The 21,630-nt window shown below is 46.1% G+C and overlaps 1 protein-coding gene across 1 annotated transcript in view; it reads left to right on the top strand.

Annotated features, from left to right (window-relative positions):
- Positions 1 to 17,327: 17,327 nt before the first annotated feature.
- Positions 17,328 to 21,630, top strand: part of VAPB (VAMP associated protein B and C) — a 49,713-nt gene continuing 45,410 nt past the window's right edge. Inside the window, exon 1 of the mRNA XM_019637298.1 lies at positions 17,328 to 17,639. Coding sequence (XP_019492843.1) covers positions 17,582 to 17,639 — 58 coding nt within the window. The 5' untranslated portion in view covers positions 17,328 to 17,581. The remainder of the gene's footprint in view (positions 17,640 to 21,630) is intronic.

Here is a 21,630-nt window from a genome sequence, read left to right as displayed (position 1 = left end):
TGGAACACGCTTTGGATATTAACCTGACCGAGCAATGATCTAACACATATTTCATATATCGCTCAGTCTTATTTCTCAGGAGAAAAAGCTCAATTTCAAAGGAATTGAGATATAACCCATCCATAAAAATCTTCTTTTTGGTCCCCTTATCACACGGGGCCATTTTTTAAAACTTTGGGGAATGAAAAGAAAAAGCATTAATTAGCCACAAGTATATATCGATCTCTCCCAGAGAAATTGAAATAAACTCTTCACAGGTGTCCGATCCTAGTAACCACTGGTCCCCAGAAATCTCCTTTCACACAAGTGTTTTTCTGATTCTCTGATAACTAATTAACTGTCATTGGGTGATTAAAAGAACAAAGTAAGAGAATGATTAAGTGTCCTTCAGTTTAATTTCTCTTCAAGGAGTGATTGGGGAGCAGTCCCTATTGCCAGCCCTTCAGGTTCCAAACGAACCTTCCATCACCTGCTTCTCAGCCACAGGCAGGCTGAGCTCTCCTGTAGCAGCTGGGAGATTGTTCCTTTAAAATAACACGCTTTCTGTTTGTCCATTTCTGATTCTGTTTGAAGTGCCTGCCTCCCGTTGTCCATGTACTGCCTGGATACCTCCCCATCTCCGAAACCATCGAGCCCTTTTGTATTAGAGCCTTCGTCTCCTCCTCCATGTGGGTTGGTATCCTTCCTGAGGTTATCAATTTTCATTATTTTTAAATACATAAAAAGGGAAAGAAAAATCACGTTTAATTTCAAAACTTCTCTTTTGCTTTTGTATTCTCCAGAAGGAAAGTAGGTCTGGGAGACCTTGTGAATTAAACTCTGGGAGCTAATGTAATGAAAATGTCCTTTAGCTAGCTGGCTGCTCCGTGGCTTCACTGGAGATGTCACACCAGAATACCTGTGCTTTTGGGCATTGTGTTAAAATGGGCAAGTTTGATTCAGATTACACTGCACTAATTGGCATGTCAGCCTCAGAGCTTGAAAAGGCATTTGTTCATTGTCATATGCATCTTACATTCTGAGAGTTGCAAAAGGTGTTATTATATTAATTCTCACAAGCATTTTTCACTTTCAGAATGCACTGAGCACATGATACATGGCCCTCAGTGTGGAAGATGCAGGCGCACAGTCTGTTATGTATATGGCAGAGTCCTTACACACTCAGATGTCTTTGCAAGAACCTGCCTGTGTAAATGATGAGAGAACCTGTTCCTTCTGGGGGAAAATTATTGGGAGTCTCTTAACTCTGATCTGTATTTGGTACCTGCTTTAGAACATTGGGGGGCGTGGGGGGGGGTGACAGACAGCTCACAAACTCAGGCTGGCTCTCCTCTCTCAACTCACTAGGCTGTAAATGTTCCTCCCAACCCTTTAATAAAAGTTAAATGACGGTGATAAGCTAGACCTTGTGAACCTGTGAAAAACCTTTGTGAGTTAAATTTGGGGGGACCAGCAGCATGATTCCTGATTACCGTTCACTTCAAGAGATAGGCTGCCTCTCCACAGTTAATGTTTTTTAAAGGGAGAAATGGGAGGTATTTAAGGGTCAAGCTGTTACTGTATACCTAGCCTTCAGTTAGCTTAGTCCATCAAACAGTTAACAGTGATTCAAGGTGTGTGTTTAGGAGATAAAAATTAGTCCAAGCCACAGATGTTGCCAGGAGATAAACATACTGTATAGTTTTAGAAAAGGGAGGTGGGGGTGGGACTTCGCCTAGGACTGAGAGAAATAGGACTCTGCCAATTTCTCCTGAAGGCGGAGGTACTTGGTTTGACTTCCAGTAACAGAAATCCAGGCAATTTGATTATCCGATTTGCAAGAAACGTTAATGGAGTTCTGGGGCATTTGTCCTGTTTTGGGTGCAAATGAAAGTCTAAAAAACACTAGAAGGGTGTTCGTTTTTCAGGAGCATCCACTTTTTGATCCAAGAGAACGATACGTGACAGACCTGTTGTGGTGAAGTTTCATTAGATGTAATGAAGAGAGTGAATAAATAGAACCAAAAATGTCCACATTTATGTTTGTCCTTCAGGATTCGCTTAGCATATAGAAAAAAGATTTACTTCCAAAATCTAGAAGTGGACTTCCAGTAGCTCAGATCAACTTTTATTTGATGGTCTGTACCATCAGAAAGAACTAATATCTATGTTCTTTCCTTTTAGAATATAATCAATTATAGATACCTTAGAATATTTGGGGCTTCAAAACAAAAGTCTTCAGAAATTTACTAAAAAGAACCATCTTAAACCTTCCATCTTTTCTTTTTATTACATTGAACATTTCACATAGTAAGATTAGGACATGTCATCAGTAGATAATTAAAATCATGGAGTCTTAACATTTAACAATTTTTTTTTTAATTTATTGCCAGTCCATTTTCAGATCTGTCTGGTGCCCAGTGCCCCATCAAAATGCTTCATAATTGAAACAAACAAAATTCGGGGGAGCTTTCCATGAATGAGAATTCAGGTGCCAAGAATTCAGCCAATGAATGGGAAATCCTAAGATAGTGATTTTTTTGAAAGCGCCTTCTTTAATTGGCAGTTTTAAACTGTAGACCTTAACGTTCCTTAATCATTCAACAGAAACGGGACATGCTGGGGTGGATGCCACGTCTTGATTCAGGAACTTCTCAGTGTTCCTGGAAGCAAACTGGTTAACGTTAGCGCTACTTTGGAGAAAATCATCTTTCAAATAGCATTTTGCACATAGGGCTGGTAACCTTTACTGAGCACTGCAGTTGTCCAGGAAACTCCCACAGCATCACATCATGCTGTAGAAAAGCCGAGCCGTCCCTCTTCCCCAAAGCAAGTCCAGAGCCCCCTGACCACCCAGGGGAGTGGGCCGGGTCAGCGGGGACGAGCCGCATGCACCCTCCCACTTGCAAACGTCGTCAGCACATGGCAGTGTGTGACTTCCCTGTGGGACCTAGTCCTGATCTCATTTGTTCATTATTAATTTTGTCCTTAAATTTATCCTTGAATAATTAGTCTTACCACCTGAAACTTTTGAAAGCAGGGCTTGAATTTGTGTACCTCCTCTTACTTGGCACGTGAGGTTATCACATAATTGATAAAGCTCCTCCTTAATATGGATCCTGAACCTGATGCCAGAGTGACTGGTCAAGTCAATGCCAGAAAAACTATCGGCGGCTGGCTAATCAGAGCAACTGATTCATGGCTCAATTTTTCAAAACCATTTGTTGGTTGTGTTGACAGAGCTGTATTGCCCTGGAAAAGATTTTTTCTTTAATGATTTTATTGGGGGGTTGGGGAAGGGGAACAGCCAAGTTGTTGTCCTTCAGTCTTCGTTGTGGAGGGCGCCAGTCGCTATCTGGCTGCCCGTCGGCAGCTCGTGGCCTCTAAGCTCAAGGTGCTGTGTTCGATCTGAGTTGCGGGTGGGCATAGCCCACCATCAAACAGGCAATCTTGTTGTTACACCAGCTGAGCCATCTTGCCATCTGTTGGTAGCTCAGCGACAGCTCAGCTCGGGCGCAGTGTCGCTGGCCCATATGGGAATCGAACCAGCGGCCCTGTTGCTCAGAGCTTGCACTCTTAAGACAACTCTTAACCAACTGAACCACTCGGCCGGCCCAGATTTCTTCTTTTTTAACTCTCATCCAGCTCAGTCATTTTTTCACTCATGTTACTTTATGAATCACTCATAATTGTCAATCCTGCCTCTGACCTTCTTAAGCATTGAAGTCTTGCCTTCTCTGATATCGAAGCAGACTTCTTGCCTTATTTCTCTTATTCGCATTTTGCAGTGGGCTCTCCTTTAAAGACGCAGGGCACCCGCCACCTCCTTTGTGCATGTGACATTTCTTGTGCTGCCTTTGTGGTAACAGAAGTAGGTTTTGCCGACCATGTCCACAAAGGGAGGTGAGAAAACTCGAAGGTTAATTTTAGGTAAAGAGCTGTAGTATCTCCCGAGAGGGGGCGGGGCACTAGCTCACCATGGCAACACAACTGAGTGACAGACTGGTTTTTTACCGTTGGTGATGAGGTAGTTTAAGTGTCCAAACTTGACTTCGTCTGTAACAGAGCATTTGTTAAAGTATGTAATAATCCAAGTCCACAGTCTTGGGGAGAAACAGCTATGGAGTATGCAGGTGAGCCTAGATATTTAAAAAAAAAAAAGCTAAGCCTTTGTACCAGCAATTCTTATTTCTCCTAAGAATGTCATGCCTTTTCAAGACCTGATGCAAGGAGTAAGATACCTGTGCCTTTTTCTAATAGCGTCTATTATGAAAAAATAAATTCAGTTGCTTCCAGTTTAGGCCGCTTTGTCGCACTATAAACAGCCCAGATTTATAGCCGTGGCTTTGCTGCATGACATACCTACCTGTGATGAAATATTGTAATGACAGTTTGCCAAGCTTCTGTGGAGGTTTGGAGACTTTATTTTTGGAGTCTTAACCTTGGGCTGGACCTGAGTCTATAGAGAAACCATATGATGTCTGTATTGTTTGTAGATGCTGACAAAAGGAGACTAGATCTTTGATTTTTGTTGTAAGATTTTTCTCTTTTTTTTTTTTCACTTACGCTGATAGTCGTTTGCAAGTGGTGTTTGATTTGGCATACTTTTAAACTATATTGTTTCAGCTTAAATATTCTATAATAAACTTTTTATAGAGTATCACATGCTAAATCACTACAAAATTTGTTGTATTGTAAGAAGGATGTAAACATTTTGTTAATAAAATGCTATGTTTATAAATATATGTATTGGCCTTTCTGATGGTTTCTCTTTGTGACAGTACTCATCACACATTTTTCGTAACCAGGTATTATGAGACCATTCGTAAATGACTTTTGAAAACCGAAATGCCTGGACCTCGATAGCTCTAGCATCTGGTGAGCCGCCAGGCATACGTCTGCATTGGTCCGGCCTCCCAACTTCCTGTCCTTCTACACCCCTTGTCCTTCTCCGAGTCCTCCCGTGGGTACCATGGGGCACAGTGCTGGAGGCAGACCTGCAAAGCCCAGGAGCACCAGAGGGAGTTGTGCTTTCCTCTAGCTAAGGAACAGGGAGCACCTCGGTTTGTGGGAGGAAAGCTTTATGCCATCATCATTATTGGGGGGCTTTCCTCAAAGATGTCAGCATTTCCATTCCAGTGTTGCCTTGAACCCTGGAATTCCTCAGTGCCATTCGTTGCCTGCAGAGGCACATCACACACCCGTTTTCTCTGTGTTAACCCTGTTAGATAGAAGCATATTTGTCTATATCCCGTGGTTGTGCTGAGAGGAACAACACGTTCAAATGAGGGAACCAGTGAGGGCTTGAGACAGACTTGGGTCTGAGCCTCAGCTTTGCCCCTTTCTAGGCTGTGTGGTTCTAGGCAAAGTCCTTGACCTCTCTGAGTTTCCTTCCCTTCATCTGTAAAGTGGGAAGATACTAAGAGCCTACCACGTGTGGCGGTGTATTTGGCAACATACCTATATAACTGGCATTCAGCACAGCATTGATAAAGAGTAAGCACTCAATGTAATTTGTGTTTTGTTGTTGTTTTTTTAAGATTTTTATTGGGATATTGGGGGGATGGGAACAGTGCTGGGGAATTGGGGAAGGGGAACAGACAAGCTGCTGTCCTTTTGTTCTTCAGTCTAGTTGTGGAGGACGTTGCTTCACTGGCCCAAGTTGGCACCATCATTGCGCTCTTCCTGGGCGAGGCAGATCATTCGCCGGCTTCTGGACGGCCGCTCACTGTGGCTGCTGGCTGCTCACGCTGGCTGCTGGCTACATACGGTAGCCCATGACTACCCACTGCAGCAGGGGCTGCAGCCCACGCCATCGCCGGAGACCCACGGCAGCCCAGCTCCAGGTTGAGCTGTTGTTCAGCATCTTAGCTGTAGAGGGCAGTGTCACTGGCCCTCATATGTGGGATCCGAACCGGGGCCCTCTGGCGTCCCAAGCCAGTTCTTAACCATCGCGCCACTCGGCCGGCCCTAATTTGTCTTTTTAAAAGCCATGTAATCCTTACCCAATTCAGCTAAAATAAGTGTGTGTCATTAGTGTGGCATTTCATTTGTTTTTTTGCGTTTTTTTGAGGTATAACATGTACAGAAAAATGCCATGAATCTTGTGTACACTTCAATAAATGTTCACACAGGAGACACACCCATGTAACCTCCCCTCAGATGGAAAAACAGAACGTCACCCACATCCCAGAAGCCCCGGCTGTGCGCCACCCCCACCCCCTGTCATTGTCCTGTTAACATCACAGCACAGGCTATTTTAGTCTGCTCTTGAACTTGATATACACACCCTACAGAACCAGGTTGGGTCTCATTCACCATGGCGTGTAGTAGTCGCATTCACTGTCACTGCCACGTAGTGTTCCACTGTGTGAAGAAACTACCCCTTATTTATCCATTCTGAGTTGATAGCCATCGGGCTGTCTCCCAGTTTTTGCTGTTGTGAATGTGGTACAATGAATTTTCTCACACACGTCTTTGGCACCCGTATAGAGATTTCTGTGGGACGTACAGGCGGGAGTGGAAGGACTGGGTCGTGGGAGATCTCTAGCTGCGGGTTGGTTGGTTGGTTTTGGCTTTTGTAGTTTCTAAGGTGGCATCTCAAGTTCACTGCCACCTGCAGTGTGCAAGAACTCACGTTGCTCAGCATCCTTGCTGACATTTATACTCCGTTTTGGCCACTCTGGCAGGTGTCCAGTTGTACCTTCCAGTGGGTTTTGCGTTTTCCTAGTCGATGTGTGTTTTGCAGGGCTTTTTAGTTGGGCCTGAAAGGGAACATATTTCTTAGCACATCTCTGGTGTGACAGACATTACACACACCCACAGTTGGAGCTGCGTGGGTGGGAGATGGACAATGGCGGTGGTGCAGGGCCATGAGCCCAGGGTCCACTCCTGGCCCTCCGTCTGCTCCGTGATCAGGTAGGCCAGAAAAGGCTATAAACAAAGTTGAAATAGTACTAATAGAACCAAAAACGGGGGTGGGGTGGAGGGAATGTTTGCTACATAGATAATAGAATGGATTCCTATCTATAGTCCACCAAGAGCGTCTACAAAGTGAAAAGCACAACCCTCAAAAAGGGAAATAAAAGGACTCATTACATGAAAAGGAAATTCCCGAAAGAGAAAATACAGATAGTAAATTAACAAATAAGAGAGGCTACAGTTCACTAACGCACATCCAAATGACACTGAACTCATCTTTGGCCTGTTAGTGAGTGAAGGGAGAGGAGCTCCTGCTAAAAGCTCTTTGCTGAAAGTGGAGCACATCCAGCCTTTTGGGGAGGACCCCTCCCCGTGGTCCACATGGAAAGACATCCCCCCAGAGCTACTAGGACTCCTACCTGGACAAGAGTAGTCATCGAAGCCTTGTTTAGAACTCCTGGAAAAGGGACATACACATGTACATGGAAAGGTGTGCTGAATATCAATATATAGCTGAATAAAAAGAGAAGGGAACTCTTCAGTGTGTATGGAGTGTGACTCCATGTATAAAAAACAAATTATGGGGCCGGCCGAGTGGCTCAGTTGGTTAAGAGCTCAATCAAGAATGTGAGCTCCAAGCAACAGCGGTTCGATGCCCTGCCCAAGCCGAGCTGCCACTGAGCTACCAACAGGTGGCAGGATGGCTCAGCTAAAAAAAAAAAAAATTATGCACATACACATATTTATGTGTCCATGCTTTTTAAATCTAGAAACCTGTACTCCAAGCTGTTAGCAGTAGTTCTCTTCTGAGGAAAAGGGACTTGGATGACAGAACCATCACTTTTTTCACTTTCTGTTTTATATGTACTATTTACACTTTTTTAACCCTGTATATGTGCGGATTTTTTTCTTACTAAAAAAGAATCAGGAACTCCTACACCCTAATCCTATCTTCAGATCCTTAATGGAAACTGGCTCAATACATGTACTGAAGTTGCATATGTCTTATTTTTCCTTTTGAACACTCACACACACACATACCACATGTGCGTGCGCACACACACACACACACACACACACACTCCTTCAATTTGGTCATTAAAAAGCTTAGAGCCAGTTTTGGAGCAAGTGTGTAGAACTTGACAGTGCTCATTTATTTTATTTTGATATTTGATATATATCTTTTCAAGTTGCCCTCTCAAAACCTCTTAGAGGGGTGAGGGAGTATATATAAATATGCTATGAAAAAGAATATTAGTTTATAGCCTCTCAAAATAGCACTATTGCAGAAGCCAGTCTCATTTATAGATGCCATGAAAAAGAGAATGACTCTACAAAAGGGAAGAAACAAATGAGCACAAAAAGGGATGTGTTAAATGCACACACGAAACGTGGCTTTATTTCTCCACCAGCGACTGGCTGCTTGCATTAGAGCATAGAAGAACTAAACCATGGGCCCAGGCTTCTAAGCAACCTTAGTGTTGATGGCAGATTTTTTTTCCATTAGGACTTAAGAATGGGATTTCCATTAAGATGGTAAATTATGAAATAAAATGCAAAGCCTTTTACATTTTTCGGTTGTTTTGCTTACAATACTACTAGTAAAACCATGATTCTCCACTGAAAATGTTGGATGGGAGGTCCAGCATCATCAGCCTTCCAGAATTTACCTTCCAGGAGCATTAAAGCCAACACCGTGTCCAAATGCATCCCTTTGCTCGTTATGATTCTAACTCAGACCTCTGGTCACTTAGATTTTTTCTTTTCAGCACAACCTTGCAGCATCTCCCAGGAAACAATGAAAGAATGCAGAGGCCACCTTTTAGGAAATTTGCCTCCAGATGATAGCACCGCAGAGTTCACTGTTGAAGAGGCAGGAAACGAGGAGCAGAATTCTCTCCGTTCACGCTCCGTGCAGAGTACTACGCTCAGGCTTCTGTGAAATGAAGTCCTCCGAGAATAGTGACAGAAAGGCCACAAAGGCTCCACTCTTCAGAGAAAGGGCTTTTTCCGAAGAAAAGTGTCGCTGTGAACGTGAATGTGAGGCTAACGCAGAGTATGAGGGCGCAGAGCCCACCCCGTGGTATACCATCATCAACATTGGAATTTCAAGCAGGTGCCGTGAGGTTCAGCTCGTCTTCTTGGCATATAAATGAGAACATATAAATGTGTGTGTGTGTGTGTGTGTGTGTGTGTGTGTTAATGAAAACAAAACAAACCAAGCAGACTCTGCCACAGTAACATGGGGGCTCTTTACCAACTCGGTGACATACGGTCTCAACCAGTCAGTTATTAATACCCAAGCCCTCTGATCATAAAATGGCCCACCAAGAATGCTTGAATTTATTTTTATCTTTCATATTTCCAATACGATAACCCCATGTTAGAGAAGCAGGATGCCTGTGGGGTTTCTTTCCCAGCTTTTAAATTACTTCTCTCAAAACAAATCTCCTTCTGAATGTAACAGGAGATGGGAACATGGGTGGCCGAGTCGCAGTTTTTATAAATGGCCTGTTGACGACCTTGTTGGTGCTGAAAGGACAGCAAGTTTTGAAGCCTCTTACAGTGCACAAATGGAGCTGATTATTATGGGTATCAAATTACCCCCTCCCCTCCAAAAAAACGGCTCAGCCGCCTTGGGGTGGAGGGTGTGGTGGGGAGAAGGATTTCACCAACTTGGAAAGGATCATAAATGAAATGCAGGTTTCTGTGACCCAGAAATCTTCAAGAGAGCATTTCAAAAAAAGGAATAATGTTGCGTCTACTTGGGGTAGTCTTGGAAATGAACAACTTGGGGCTCATTTTTCAAAGGGGGCTGCCAGGCCAGCCGAGAGACATGGAGTATTTTGCTGACTTGGTGACTGTGCTTAAACTTTGGCTACCTCCCCTGTGACGGGGGGAGGGGGGGTGATTTTATTTGCTACATGATGATGCAGGTTTTATGGGGCTACTACCAATAGCCAATGATGACAAGTAGTCAAGCTCTATTAATCAATATTGTTAATCACGCCAATAATAGACATCAAATTCCATTAGTAGCCCTAGCATCCAACGGTCTGTGGCAAAACCTTACCCAGCGAGGGCCGCTTTTTTCCCCCATGGGTCCATTAGGGGCTTCTTTATTCTTTCTATATTACAGCATACAAATATAAAAGGTTTTATTTTCTATAATGCCGTAGTTTTAAAAAAAAATAATACTCCCACACACGCCTGTGAGTCCTCACACAAACACAAAATGAAGACAAGACAAATGACTTAAATTGCAAAGTAAAATGAGAAAAAGCCAGAAGATTCTTTACAGCCCCAGCGACCAGAGAAGAGCACAGAACGAGAGGGAGTGAGAAAGGAGAAATTCGAGGCTGAGAGCCCGGGGTAAAGCGAAGATGGAGACGACAGCTGAAGAGGCAGAGTGCCTGAACACCATGCAGACGGGCCCAGCAGCTGACAGCCACCAAGACACAAATGTCACCCCCTCCTCTCCCAGGCACCAGCTTTCAGAGGCTGATACATCATCATTTATTATTCGCGTTGTCGAATGTGAAAACACTCCTGCCTCTGCAAAGCCCCACCTCTCAGACATGAAGGAACAAATAGATGAAAACCCAGGACAGGGTTGATGACTCGGTCACACATCATGCGTTATCACAACACAAATAAATTAGGACCCCAGCAGGGGATTAATCTGAGAGAGAGAGACAGGGGGAGAGGTTCTTATGTGATAACCCTCCCATAGGAGGAAGTAACTCCATGTCCCCCTTCCTAATTACTACACATTAAGAATCACTTGTTTTTATTTAATAACGTTTAAAAATCAAGGGCGATGGCTGATGCACCAGTTTTTCATGCCTTGTTTTCTGCATGTGTTGTATTTGGGGTGAGGGGCATTTCACTATGTAATGAACTCATTTCCTTGGAAGACAAACATAAGAGCTCCCAAGCTCACATTCCATCTACCCCCGCCACTTCCCCCCCCCCAGATGCAATACAGGAGACTTGGGGAGCTCAGAAATGCTGCCCTCATATTAGCTAATATTTTATTTATTGGGGGTTTACCCTGTGCTAGGCACGCAGCACCATCAGCATCACTTGCGTTCATTCATTGACTCCTCCCCTAACCTAAGAGGTATAAACCTGCCTTATTTCCCACCTTACAGATGGGGAAACTGAGGCGCAGGCAACGAGAAGGAGGAAAGCAGCCCCGGCAGCCAGGGGCTGAGCTGGCCTGGCACTCGCAGCTGGCCTTGTCAGTCTCTCCCCTGTGGAACACACAGGACACCAACAGTACTGGGGGCCGCTCTGTGACTCTGGCGGGTCAAGACGAAAATAAGTCCCTTCCGGTATTCTGAGCCCAGGCCAAACAAGAACTGGTCCAAATCCCCCGAATTGACCAGACACCCCCTCTCCCAGCTACTCTGAGCCACGGTAGGTACTGCTTTGCCAGGTACAGCTGTGGGCGGGCTGTCGTCAGTCCTCCCTGTCTGCCCACCCTACCTTAGAATCATCTCAGGCCTGGCAGCGTCTAACCCAGAGCAAAGCCCCACCTCCTTAACCGTCTTCCAATCACTTCCCCAGGTGTACTTGGCTCCTCCCCTCTCCCTCCTCCCTGCTGCCGTGAGAAATAACCCCAACTCCTTCTACTATAGCTGTGGCCCTGGGGCTTGGGCTACAGGGCGTTGCCAGCGGCTTAGTAACTTGCCAATACCACACGTCTGGTAAATCACAGCTGCTGTGGCAGGCGAGATCCAGGCTGCCCCAGAAAGGGTCAGGCCTTTCCCAACGTGAAATGATGGGGCCTGCTGCAACTATTTGGATTTCGTGAGAACTCTGCGTTTGCTTTACACAGTGTAATCACTTGTTTTTGTTTTTCACCAGTTAGAAAAGCAAAGTCGTGACAATCATTTGAGAATCCGTGGCCCTAAATATTCCTGGGAGTGGGGCACAGGAAAATGGAGAAACCAACTAAACCACCTCCACCCTGTCATATCTCTCTCTCTCTCTCTCTCTCTCTCTCTCTCTCTCTCTCTCTCTCTCTCTGTTTCACTCCTTCTCTCTTTCACAGCCTCTGAGCTCCCCAGGTCAGGCATTCAGGGGTTCCTCCTTCTCTTCTGACATAATTTCTCTTCTCAGAGGAACCTGGCCATGGCCAATGGGCCAGGAAGACAGTGGCGGAGGGAGGACTGCGTTCCCAGGGCAAGCGCGGTGGTTTTCTTTCTTTCTTTCTCTCCCCCCTTCCTTCCTTCCTTCCTTCCCTCCCTCCCTCCTTCCCTTCCTCCCTCCTTCCCTTCCTTTTTTCTTTCTTTTTTTCATCAGGTCAGTAAAACAGCAAAGTTTCCTATTCATGCCTTCCCTTTCTGGTTGCATAATCTTTTTTTTTTTTTTATATTTTACTTACTATGTCCTTTAATTGCGGTGGCTTGGGGAGAGGCTGACAGAGGTGATGGGGAGCCGTCTAACACCCCCAGCCCCCAGCCACTCCTGGTGGGGCCACTGGAGACTGTCTTGCTTTGCTGTGTCTCCTGGCTGGACAGGGACAGAGAGAACTGGGTGTCTTTTGTATCTTGGTCCCCAGAACTCAGCCAGTCGGGCCTCATGAAGGCCGCACAGTGGGACATCCCTAGGGCTTGGGGAAGAGAGGGGTGTAGATTTTGCACACACACAAACACATAGAAGGATGTTTCCCTTGTCCCTCCACCCCCAACACACTGGAGATGATCTGTGGGAACCCTCTAAACTCTCCCCACAGTAAGACCTGCCGCATCAAACATTTAGCATGTAGCCCCATCACACTGCAGTGGGGGGACGATGACGTAAATCTGCCTGCCTTACCCCTAAGGAGCATGCAATCTAATTATCTTCTAGAGATCCTTTGGGAATCTGCTTAATAAATCAATGCCAATGATTTGTAATTAGAATATCAATTATTTGTATGCAAATGTGGCCTTCTGGGTGCTTGGGGACAAGTCCTAACGATTGAAAAGGCTCTCTCCCCCCGACCCTACCCCTCAAATTCTTAATTACATTATTTCCTTAATTCATCAAACATTTATTGAACCCCTTCTACATGCCAGGCACAGGGATGGGGACTAAGAACCCACGTCCAGGCTGGTTCTGAGCTGCTGGGTCTGCGTGAGGTTTAACAAATTCTGTATACAAGGTAGTCCTGAGACTATAGCGCCTGGTGACCCTGAATCGTCATTCATTCATTCATTCACCCACTCATTCATTCATTCATTTATTCATTCCTTCAGTCACTTCTCTATTGATTATTGTGCATTCAGTCTTTGCTAGGTGCTGGAGGGAAGGTGTTAAATCAGGAATGGACCACTCACAAAGCCTGCTTCCTGTTAGGGAGACAGACAACAGATAAGTAAACCAATAAGCAATTCCACATTGGCGAAAGTGCTGGCAAGGAAACTGTGGCTGCCGTGAAGGTGGGGTTGGAGTATGGCATGTGGGAAGCCCTCCAAACAGCATCCAGTCCGGTTTACAGCCACCCGTGGTCACCTTTTCACAGAACTCCCTTCTTGAGGTTCGTCTTCACCTGTGTAGATGTACCTCGTGTGCCCCCCCATCACCGAGAAGCGGGCTCCACACATCCCAGCACCTAGCACAGTGCCTGACACACAGCAGGGCGTTCAAGAAGTTGTCCAATGATGGTGATGGTGTAGGGGCACCCAAGGGGAGGTCACAGTAGGAGAGGGACCAGCGAGTGCAAAGGGCCTGTGGCAGGGCCACTAGGATTCTCCAGGGTGTCCCTCACTCCCTCACCACTGCCCCCACTTCTGAGAAAGTGTGCCCCTCCCCTGGCCCTTTTATCCACGTCCTCATCCTCCATCGCTAGTTTCTCACTTCTCCTGGGCAGGTATCTCGACTTCCTTGAGCCTCATTTCCTCATCTGTTGTCACCTCGTTGTCGTGAGAATGTACAAGTCACGCACGCGAGGCTCTCAGAAGAGTGCCTGGCTGGCACGGGCATGCGGTTCATGGTGGCTCAGCTGTTACCGGCCCATCCTCTGGTCTGCTTCCCAAGAACCTCTGTGAAAAATAAATTGGTAAACTCCATGTGGTGTCTTGGATTGGATCCTGGAACAGGAAAAGGACATTACTGGAAAAACTGGTGACATCCAAAACAGTCTGGAGTTTTGTTAAAAATAATGTACGAATGTAGCTACCACGGTCGTTTTAAAATGAAGTAAAATGATGACATTGGGGAACCTGTGTGAGGGGGTAATGGGAACTCTATACAATCTTTGCAACTTCTCTATACATCTCAGATTGTTGCAAAATGAAGAGTTTATTTAAAACCAATAACATTTGAAATTTTAATTTAAAAACAAACAAAACAATAGAAGAATTAGAAAAAAAAAAACCAATGCAGTTGGTCATGATATTCCTCTGTATAAAAACATTGGGATAGCCAAGGATAATATGCAGACTCTACGGCATAACAGAAGATTCTTCGTCACCTGGCCCTTGCTGGCTGCACTTCTCAGTTCCTCGGTCTCCTGTAAAGTGGGGATCAGTGATCGGTCTTGACAGTGAAAGGATTAAATAAGTTGACGTGCACTTGGGTGATATCTGGCCCATGGGTACACATTCAGTACGATAGAAGTAGAGGTCTGAGAGAGAAGATGGAAGATGCCATACTGCTGGCTTTGAAGATGGAGGAAGGGGCCAGGAGTCGAGGGATGTGGCCAACCTCTGGAAGCTGGGGAGGGCAAGGAGCCTATAGATAGAATGCAGACGGACTGTAGCCTCATAAGACCCAATGTTGGACTTCTAACCTCCAGAACTGTAAGATAATAAATGTGTGTTGTTTGAAGCCACAATTTTATGGCCATTTGTTACAGCACCATGGGAAACTGATACATATGCTAATACACTGCCTGATACAGAGCAAGAGTGAAAGAAACTTGAGAAACGATTATTACTTCTTGTCTTTCCCCAAACAGGCCTTGGCAGGCCATGTGCCCCAGGACCTTTGCATATGCTATTCCTCCACTTAGAGAACCCTTCGCTCTCCTTTTCTGTCTGGCAAGATCTTACTATTTGTCCAAGACTACTCACTAATACCTTCTGAGCTTGTATGCTTTCTTCCAGCTTCCCAGAGTAAAGTGTGTTGTCTCTTCATAGGTTTCTTCTCATCTATTTTAGTATTTATCTCAGATTGTAATTATTTTGGTGATTTTTTTCAACTCTGCTCACTAGACAGTGAGGTCCTTTGTCCTCAGGCTAAATCCATCTATGGCAGGAGGCTCACACAGATTCTGAGCAAATGCTGTTTGAATGAGTCAATGGATGAAAGAGAGAATGAGCAAGTGAGTGACTGAGGCCATGAAGGATGGCTAGGATTTGGACAGCCAGGGATGGTGGCATTTCCAAAGAAGGAAATGGGGTGAGATGATGACACCATTTCAACAAAGCCATCCATTTCCTCACTGCGGCTCAGCATTGTGCATCCTCGTTATCACAGGGTTTGAGGGACAGAGAGCAACGACACAGTTTGAACTACAGAGACATCAATGGAGGAGGTTGAAAATCAAATAAAACCATTTAAACATTTATTTATTTATTTATTTATTTATTTATTTATTTATTTATTGGGGAACAGCCATGGTCATTAGTTACACATTGCTTTCATGCTACAATGGCATAGTTGACTCTTTTTAAGGAGAGTGCAGCTCACAGTGGCCCATGTAGCAATCTTGGTGTTATCAGCACCACGCTGTGACTGTTTCTCAGATTTTCCTTGTTTTTTATGACCTTGGCAGTTGGAGGAGTCCTGCTCAGGTATTTTGTAGGATGTTCTTCAGTTTTTTAATTTTTTTTTTCTGATGTTTTTCTTATAATGAGGCTGGTACTCATTCAAACAGCATTTGCTCAGAATTATTTATATCAGTATACACTCATGGATATTTATTTTCTACTTTGGGTTATAATCCAATACTATGCTATGTACTGTTGTTGCTCGAATTGTTCCAACAAACCCTCACTGAAACAATTTAAAGATGTACTTCAGGCACAAGCAAAGTGATCCTAGCCGTAAGTCTGAGATGCAAGAAGGAAAGAAATTGGTAACTGTGTGTTTGAGTCTAAACTAATGTCAACTGTCTAAAAACAATTTAGTAATGACTCATGGGATGGAAAAAAATTAAACTTAAAATACATTACAATTAAAGCATATAATTGAGAGGATGGGTGATTAAAGTATCCCAAAGTCCTTATATTTTAAGGGAGCAAAGTAAGGATATTTTAAAAATTAGACTTTATAAATACTCATGTCAAAATTTTCAGGGTAATCATTAAAACAACAAAAATAGAATAAAGAGGAAGAAAAATGGAAGAGGAAAAAAAAATCAGCCCTAAAGAAGCAAGAAAGGAGTAGAAAAAACCCAAAACCAAGCATTACAAATAGCATGAAGTGAGATGGTAGAAATACATCCAGATATATCAGCAAATGTAATAAGTGTAAATGGACCAAATGACATAGTTAAAAGACAAAGATTATCTTAAAACAACCACATTTTTATTATGAATAATTTCAAGTATACAGAAAAATGGGAAGAATAGTACAAAGAACACCCATATGCCTGCCATGTAGGGTCAACATTAACTATTAGGAGATTAAGAATACATATTTTATGTAGTAAACATTATATAGTGAAATACAATTTAAATGGCAGTAATGATGTAGCATTTACTTTTGAGGCTAAGCAGATCTGGGCTCCCAGGAATTTTTAATCACATAACTTATTTGTGGGCTATTTATGCAAAGGCTGTATCTCCAGTAGGCTCTAGTGAGAGGGTAGGAACCAGGTTTACTTTTCTAATCACTGTATCTCTAAATATTTGTTCTGTTAGTAAAGGATTCAGCACAGTGCTTGTTACATAGCAAACATGTAATGTAGCCTAGCTTTTGTTTTAGTCCGTTGCTGCTGTTGTTGAAAGTGTTTAGCAGACTGGCACAAAATAAGCAAGCAATAATTGGTAGCTATTTATATTTATTGCTTACCATACATAACAGTGCCTAGCATACATCATTCACCCATAAACATGTTTATAAGGATAATAAATAGTACTTTCATTATTATTCAAAGTCTCTAAGTGCCTGGCACCACAAAAGCAAGGGAAAATGGAAGTTTATTTTTATTAATTATTCAATAAACTACTTAACATAACTGCTGGTCCCCATGGACCCTGAAAAAACAATCTATGGGGACTGTCATTTCTGGGCGTCCCGGACCTGCCCCTCCTCCGGACCCGCCCCTCCGCCGGACCTGCGCGACGCCCCGCCCCCTGCCGCCTGGCAGCCCCGCCCCCGAGGCGAGCGCCGCGCCTGCGTACTGCTGCTCCGGGAGCGGTTCCTGGCGCATAGCTTCCCGCCGCCAGATTGCGCGCAGGGTCGAGCCATCCAGCCTGCTGCGTGCGTGCGTGCGTACGTGCGTCGCTGCGTGCGTGCGTGCGTGCCGTGCGCTCGCCGGGCACCGCGGCCTCGCCCTCGCCCTCCGCCCCTGCGCCTGTACCGCGTAGGCCAACCCCCCCGCGCGCGCCCGCAACGACCCCCGCCCGCGCCCCGGCCGGCCCCCCCCTTCCAAATTTAAAGGGGGCGCAGCATTAACGCCTCCCGCCTCAGGTGACCTCCCAGGGGTCTCCCCGCCAGAGGTGCCCCGCTGCTGAAGAACATGGCGAAGGTGGAGCAGGTCCTGAGCCTCGAGCCGCAGCACGAGCTCAAATTCCGAGGTAAGCCGGAGGGCCGCCATCTTCGGCCGCGGGCCAGGCCCGGCCGCCCCGCGTCCCCGCCCGCGCTCAGGAGGGCCTGTCCGGCGCGGCGGTGACGTCGGCCCCCGCCGGTCCCGCGGCCCCCGCCCCCGCCCGACGGCGCTCCGGGCCCGCGCCCCCAGAACTGTGGAGGGCTGGCTGCCTGCCTGTCCGGGGCCAGGCGTCCGTGTGCGGGAGGCAGTGCCCGCTCTCCCTCCCCAGAGCCTCCCCGTGCGCGCCTCGCCCTCGAGCCACTCGGCACTGGTTCCGTTTTCGCTGTTACTGTCTAGTTTGTGGGATCCCGCTCTCGAGAGGAAGCAGTGGCGGCCGCCTTTGCCTGAAAGGTCCTTCTGCTTCTCTCTACGAGGTTGACCTCTTCCGGTCCGAGGGCAGATGTCACCTCCTCGGAGGGGCCTGCTCTGACCAGCCACCCCACGTGGCCACCTGCACATCCCTGTCCCGTGGTCGGCGAGGCACTTCCCACTACCTAAAAGGACCGTTTTGCCCCCGTGGGGGCTGTTTTCTGCACTAGAAGGGAAGCCCCATGAGGACAGGCTCTTGTCTCTCGCTGCTGGGTGGCCAGCACATGTTGGGAGCCTCAGAAATGTCTGTTGCACAAATGAATGAGACGAACGTCCGGAGGCATTCTGGCAGGACGTGGCCCCGTGTCCGTCTCCTGACGCCCCGCGGGCCGGTCGCTCATGTCCGTGCAGCGGCGGGAAGCCGCCAGGGCGCGGAGCTGCCTGGAGCTGAAGCCACGGGGAGCCTCGTGTGCCACGTGCATGCCGGGCACGCCAGGGCCCTGCCTCATGGGAACCTTTGTAGGTGTCACTGGACTTCCCCCGCCACCTTCAGCGAAGTGTAAGCGCCGCGGGCCCGTGGGGACGTCATCTGACGTCCCCGTTCCGTGTCCCGTGTATTGAGGAGCCGCGAGGCGGGCGTGAGCTGGCACTGGAGAGACAGCGGGTGAACGAGCCAGACAAGCCCCCCGCTGCCGCCGAGCTCCCTGTCTCATGGGGGGGGGGGCGAGGCCGCGCCCGGTATTCCAGGGAGCCGCAAGTGCCGTGGAAGACACCAGACAGACCGGCGTGCGCGTGCCCTTGGGGCTGGACGGCCAGGTCGCTGCGCTGTCGCCAGCGCTCGGCCCTTAGTGGGTGCGCAGTAGATGTCTGTGGCTGAGTGCTGGCCAGAGGCACGCTGGCCTTCCTGTACCGGCAGCGGGTAGTGCAGGGTCCCTTGCCTAAAGTTACCGGGTGGCGACTGGCGCATCGGAACCCAGACTTCAGAGCTCACGCTCTTAACAAGCACGCTCGCTGTCTGACCCCTGGGAAGTACTCCAGAGCTGGGGCCGCCACTTTGCCTCCCAGGCTAACGATTTGAAATGGCTCCAAATGTGTAAAGAACCAAAGGTTTTCCAATGAAAATGAAAATAAAAACAAACAAAAAAAACATCGTCCAAACCTAACAAGGACAGTGCTTGAGCCCACGTGATGCTCTCCCTGCCTTAGAGGCGAGAGGCTGGGAGAGGAACCGGCTGAAGTGAAGGGCGAGGGCCAGGGCGAGGTTTCCGCCCGAGCTGTCTGACATCCCTACCAGGGGGGAGCCTGGGGTGGCTACTCTTGGGAACTGGCACATTCGTTTATTTAGTCCACAGACGTCTTCTGAGGCCCAGTCCACGTGTCAGGTACCAGGAGAAGATGGGCCCTGTCACATGTATACCCCCGTTCTCCCTCAGCCCCCTGCCCCAGGACTTAAGTCTAGGGAAGGGCGCAGACAACAGAGCCAGTGAGGACAGCGCAATGACAAGGCAACCCAGAGTGCTGCGAGAGCAGCAAGGAGGTCAGCTCCGGAAAGAGGTGTCGTTTGCACTGAGTTTAAAGGTTGAATGGAAGCAGGCTTAACGAAATGGGTGGGGAGCATTGCAGGCAGAGGAATTGCATGTAAAGGCTGAGCTGACTGGGCTCCTTCAGGGAGCCACTAGTAGTTCTGAATGACGGGTAAAGAGCATTTGTTGGGGTCACAGGGCAAAGTAGGAGATAAGGCTGGCTAGCAGACAGGGGTCAGATCTTCTAAGGCCTTCTGTGCACAGATGCAGCCAGTGTCCAAGGTCATACTGTGTTGCTTCTCAGCTAGACCTTTTTTGATTGATTCCTTCAACCTCAACCCCGCAACCCCCAGTATTGACCTTGGGCTGGCCATTTCACTCCCCAAAGCTTAGGATCGACTGCCTGGTAATGGAGATGGCCCTCATATCTGCCTTCTCCCTGTAGAAAGTTTTATCTTTTAGAAGGAGTGATGTTATGGTTTTTCAGCTGCTTTGTAAAATGCACAATATTATACTGAGATTGGTAGTTGTATTTAGACAACTGGTTTCATCATTTCAGCTGTTTTCCTTGAAAGTTATGGCAGAAAACAGTGATCTTTCTGGCCCTGGGTTGGCCAAAGTAATGATAGCCAGTCACTGGATATTTTTGCTAGGGAAGTGGTCCAGGAGAAGTCGCGGTGTCAAATTGTTGAAGACTGTTGGCTCATGATTTCAGAAGAGACATTACAGACATGTGTAAACCACTTCATGAGATTTGTTTGTTGGTTTGTTTTAAACTGAGCGCTGAGACAATGAAATTAGAATAGAAGCTCAGCACCCTAGCTTGCTGTGTAGACATTCATTTCAGGATGAGAATGAGCATGTTTAACTGGTCTCTTCCAAGTGACTCAGGGTGATGACTGACTTCTGGTGGTTCACTTAGATGAATCAAACTTGTAAGCTAACTTTGCATAAGAAGGTATTAATTAAAATGCCTATCATCCAAAATAAAAATTAATCATTTTTAAGTGCAGCCTAAGATGATATGGGATTGTATATGTTGGGTTCTTTTACATTTTGGGCATTTTGTGCGATTATGTTGAAGTTAAGGATATTCCAGAAGAAAAAAGAACATAGACTTAATATGACCTCATTCAGTCTTCTAGAAAGTTCCATACTGAATTGTGTTAAGTATCAGAAGGAGAAAGACTGCTGGCCTCCTTAAAGAAGCGTGACACTATGACATTAGCCATGGTGAAATAGTAGAGCTTCTTTTGGACTTGGAGGACCTTTCTGAAAGAGTTAAGAGTTTTTATAAACATGTGAAATGTGTGCTTTGCATTGTCGCTCTTTCTGTTGATCTCACTTCTTCCAAGACCTAATCCTTTTCTTTCCATTTCCTCACTCTGAGGTCCTACTTGTTGCCCAGCCCCAAGAGAGCTTTCTGAATGAGTCACTTTCAGGGCATTTTGTAATAATCTCTTCTTTTTTTCCTCTCTTCTCCCTCCCCTTCCATCAGATTCCATCCGTAGTAAATAGTATGTCATCTATTTCTTAGTCATTGTCCAAGACTCTTAATCCTTCTTCACATCCTAACACATCTCTCCTCCCTTCCCACCCCCATGATAATGTCGCGTGAGAATGGTCTGTTAACCATCTTTATGAACTGATTAGTTAAGGTTTAAACCCACTGTGGACCCATTTACCTTTGCTTTATTCTGAGACCAAACCAGTGGCCTTCAAGACATCTCAGATAGTTGTGCTGTTGGTCTTTAGGGATATTAGGTGGAATAGCACCAATGGATTGGTGTGATCACCACTTTGGAGACAAAATAGGAGTGTGGACACTGTAGGTGGCAGATAGGTTGGAGATACTGTCTTTTGTATACAGAATTATTAGTTCACCCCCTTAAATTAATGTGTAATTCCATATTGTTTAGGAATCTAGAAAATATAAAATCCTGTAGATATAGTCCATTCAACGCAGTGATTATCTTTCAGAAGCTAAGTCCAGTGTTAATTCTTTAGCTTTAGTGTAGCACTGATTTCCTTAACATTTCATGATCATGTAGAGCAGACTGTTTTACAGCACAACAAAATGTCAGCAGTATGCGTAAGATTCTTTATGGTGGTGGTTTAAATCCATCCGGAATCGATTATCTTCATTTA

Source organism: Hipposideros armiger, unplaced genomic scaffold (genome assembly GCF_001890085.2).
Source record: "Hipposideros armiger isolate ML-2016 unplaced genomic scaffold, ASM189008v1 scaffold_32, whole genome shotgun sequence".
In the NCBI taxonomy this organism is placed as follows: domain Eukaryota; kingdom Metazoa; phylum Chordata; class Mammalia; order Chiroptera; family Hipposideridae; genus Hipposideros; species Hipposideros armiger.
Note: the sequence above shows the minus strand (reverse complement) of the source record. Positions and strands in the feature narration are given on the sequence as shown.